Source organism: Chiroxiphia lanceolata, chromosome 2 (genome assembly GCF_009829145.1).
Source record: "Chiroxiphia lanceolata isolate bChiLan1 chromosome 2, bChiLan1.pri, whole genome shotgun sequence".
NCBI classification, from domain to species: Eukaryota; Metazoa; Chordata; class Aves; order Passeriformes; family Pipridae; genus Chiroxiphia; species Chiroxiphia lanceolata.
In genome coordinates this window covers 73,207,935-73,211,938 of record NC_045638.1, presented here as the reverse complement: position 1 = coordinate 73,211,938, position 4,004 = coordinate 73,207,935, and the positions used below count along the sequence as shown (strand labels likewise).

The 4,004-nt window shown below is 54.9% G+C and overlaps 1 protein-coding gene across 2 annotated transcripts in view; it reads left to right on the top strand.

Annotated features, from left to right (window-relative positions):
• The first annotated feature begins 2,476 nt into the window (after positions 1 to 2,476).
• NUP58 (nucleoporin 58) overlaps positions 2,477 to 4,004 on the top strand; it is a 41,526-nt gene continuing 39,998 nt past the window's right edge. The window contains exon 1 of one of the 2 annotated variants that reach the window (XM_032680998.1): positions 2,477 to 2,754. In XM_032680998.1, coding sequence (XP_032536889.1) covers positions 2,642 to 2,754 — 113 coding nt within the window. In that variant the 5' untranslated portion in view covers positions 2,477 to 2,641. The remainder of the gene's footprint in view (positions 2,755 to 4,004) is intronic. The other variant, XM_032680996.1, reaches the window with a different exon arrangement.

Genomic DNA, 4,004 nt, shown 5'->3' with positions numbered 1-4,004 from the left:
GGGCCGCGCGGGGCAAGGGCGGGGCCAGCGCCGAGCGCGCGCCCTGCAGCGGCCCCTCGCGGCGGGCGGCGGGAACGGCTGAGGGGCGGGGAGGGATGAAGGGAAGGGATGGATGAAGGGAAAGGGATGGCTGAGGGGCGGCGCGGGAAAATGACGGCGGGTAAAAAGATAACGGTACGGAAGTTACAGGGGAAAACACGATCGCTACTCCTCCTGTTGGAACGCGGTCGGCGCACCCGACCTCCCACACCCGATACAATCCAAGGGGGACTAAACGAAGGGTGGAGCGGAGCGCAGACCCTGCGGCCAGACTCTGTCGAAACGCTTACAGAGGAGGGAACTCGATGGTACTTTCTAAATGATGAACTGCACAGCAAGCGGCTGAAAGCCAAGGGAGATAAAGGAAGATGACCTGCTGTTGAACCAGCAACCATGACGAAATCACTCCCCTTGGACTGATATGTGTCCCCATCCCAAGGTTACCTCAGATACTATACTGAGATACCTGCCTCCAAGGTACAACCACTCATCGAGTAAGATGTAAGGCTAAAGTCACTCAAGCTTCACCTAAGTGAAAGAAATAGTATAACAGTAAGTTAAGAAAGTGGAGAAGTTGAGGAAAACTGCATCGTAACTTCTGGGATCAATCGATGGGCTGAACACGTCTTCTCCCCCATAGGTACGCATTAAGAGCCATTGTCTATGCACACTGAATGATTATCTTGAGCTAACTTTTGTTAGGGATTAGAGCTTGTTAGTATATTGCTTTGAATTGGTATATTGCTTTAAATATGTTTTTGTAGTCAGGTACTATCACTGGCAATCCTCGAACCTTAGCCTGTAACAATCTTATTAATAAAGAGTGCTGTTCTGTAACCTGTTAATGTGAGTCCAAGAGCACTGGCACTCGCTGGCAGTGAGTAAACGTGTGGAGACCCAGGAGGTGGTCTTGCTGGTGTGTGTGACCCTGAGCAAGTCAGTCAAACCTCCCTTCGATCTGGCAGACTGCTCAGTGAAGAGTCCAGCACTGACAGGCTGGTTGGGCACAGGGGCCTCGGCTTTCCTGGGGCTATTCAAACATTAAGAGTTTGAGAAAAATCTCCCCTTTTCACATGACAGGCAGGGATGGCTGAGGGACAGGAGTGGCTGAGGGGCAGCCTGAATGAAGCGTGGAGCTGCAGCGGGAGGCACTGGCCGGAGGGGCAGGGGCAGCGCCACACTGTGTCCCACAGGGAATGGCAGCTGTGCTGGGAGCCACGGAGCTCAGTGCTGGCTGTGAAACTGGCCTGGCAGCCAGGTGAAAATCTGGCGCTGAGGAGAGAGTGCCCTGGGTTCTGTGGAGGGGTGACCAATAGGTGTGTGGGAAAAAAAGAGCCATTCCCTGGTTATCCAAGTCTCTCTTTCAGTCCGTGTGTCTTGTGAATGGGGATATTCCTGGAAGATTGTTCTTTTTGTTGTAGCATCCCAAAGAGCTGGAAGTGGGAAATGTTTAGTCCAGCCCCACTGCTTACACGGGGCCACTCAGAGCCAGTTGTTCAGAAACATATCCAGGTAGCTTTTAAATATCATTAAAGATGGAGGTTCTGAACCATCACTTATCTGGGCAACCTCGTTAGTGCTTGGTCACTCTTGCAGTGTTTCCCGATATTAAGATGGAACCTCTTGTATTTCAGTCTGTGCACACTTGCCTCTGGTCCTGTCACTGGGCACCACCAAGAAGAGCCTGACTGTCCTCTTTGCACCCTCTCTTCAGGAATATACGTGTACTGTAAGTGCCCCTTGAGCCTTCTCCAAGCTGCAGTCTCCCAGCTCTCTCAGCCTTTCCTCATAGGAGAGGGGCTCCAGTCGTGCCGACACCAGGATCTTCACCTTGACCTGCTGCGAATGCTTTGCTGGTCAACAGTGTCTGAACATGAGCCAGCAGTGTGCCCAGGTGTCCAAGAAGGCCTGTATCAGCAATAGTGTGACCAGCAGGACCAGGGCAGTGATCATCCCCCTGTACTCAGGGGTACTCACAGCACTGGTGAGGCAACACCTTGAATCCTGTGTCTAGTTTTGGGCCCCTCGATTCAGGAAGGACATTGAGGTGCTGGAGCTTGTCTAGAGATGGGCAACAGAGCTGAGGAAGGGTCTGGAGCACAAGTCTTACGAGGAGCAGCTGAGGGAGTTGGCGTTGTTTAGTCTGGAGAAAAGGAGGGTCCGGGGAGGATGATTTAAAAAAAAAAAAGAAAGATGATTAAACATCACAGTGGATATCCCAGGGAGCTGGTGGAGTCACCGTCCCTGGAGGTGTTTAAGGAAAGGCTGGACGTGGCACTTAGTGCCGTGGCCTAGTGGACACGCTGGTGTCCGGTCGCACCTTGGAACCGACGATCCCAGAGGTCTTTCCCAGCCCAGCTCCCGAGCGTTGCTGTCGCTTTAAGGGCCGGCGGGCGGTCCCGTGGTGCACTGCGGCGGGCGCGCGGAGGGAGCGTGGCCGGCTGTGTCCGCGCGCTTGGTGTCGCCGCCTGGTCCGGAGCTGCGCCGGGCCCGATGCGGCGCTGAGGGGCCGCGACCTCCGACCCACCCACCCACCGACCCGGCCCCCGCCGCTGCCGGCTCCCGGCCCCGCTCTCCGGCTGTTCGCGCCGCCGCTGCCGCCATGTCTGCGGGCTTCTCCTTCGGCGGGGGCACCCTGGGCTCCGCGGCGGCCGCCGGCGCGGGAGGAGCAGGAGGAGCAGGCGGGGGCTTTTCCTTCGGAGCTGCCACGCCGAGGTAACGCGGCGCCCCCCCCCCCCGCTTCTGGGCTCGGCCCTGCCCCGCGGCCTGGGGCTGTCGAGCGGGCCCAGCTTGGGCCCGTGCGTGTGTGAGGGAGCGGGTCAGTGCCGGGGCGGCGCAGGGCCCGCGCTCGGCGCTTCGCCCGCTCCCGGAAGGGCCGCACGGCCCTCGGTGCATCGTGTCTGCCCCGGCCCTCCCGCCTCCTCCGCTTCCCAGGCTGCGCCTTCAGTGCAGCGTAGGGAGCGATCTGTTCAGCAGCTCATAGGAAAGGGAGCTGCTCTTCTCTTTTCGCTTTGTTTTGGTTCTGGGTGCCTCCTGTTGCCGTGGGATTTATGGTGCTGAAAAAAATCTCCCGGAGCAGTTAATTAGGGGTGAGATAAGAAAGGGTTTATTATGCCAAGGCAAAAGATGTTACGAGACGCGCGCCCCTGTGCCCGAGAGGTTACATTTTATAATACCATCCATCCAATGCCAAATGTGTCCACCCTGTGGCCTTTGCTCTGGACCGCCCCGGGTCCACCCCCTGAAAATGGGTCTGGGGTGTATTTTGGGACCCTCTGCTCATCCCATCTTCACCATCATCAGAGCACAAAGGGTACATAGTTACCTAATTCTTGACTTCATTTTGTTGTTCAGGCCCTGATATGCTGTTCTGCCAACAATCTAGGCCTTGCCTTGACAAAAGACTAAACATTTCTACTAGATTCAGGGGTAGGACTGATATAGGGAGCATAGAATGGGGTAAGAGGGTTAAGGAATGTGTAAACTAAGGGTGCTAGAGGGAAAGGGACAAGGGGCAAGGGAGGGAGGGTTGCTGCTTTTAAAATCTACCTATAAAACTTACAAGGCTTACAAATATTAGAAAAATAAAAAGCCATTAGGGGCTTAAGGCATCACTCCCTTCGCGGTTCTTCCTGCCGTCCTCAGTGCAGGATGTGCATCAGATGCGCGTCCAGGTGCTTCTTGGCAGTCAGCCTGAGCTTGTGTGTGCAGTACGAAGCTTGTTGGTGTTGAAACCCTAATGTATAGCATTGAAAGGTGAAATTCCATATATCTTTGCGAAGTTAGGTTCGACCTCGTGCTCTCTGATACAACCTTGCATTTGGTGTAGAGTTTCTCAGAGTAAAAGGAGCACTTTGATGTGCGTGTGGCATACAGCAGGCTCTGGACTAAAAGCGTTATGATTTAGGTTTCTCAGAATACCTGGTAAAAGTAAAGGTAAGGAAGGAAAGTCTTGTTGCTGGTTT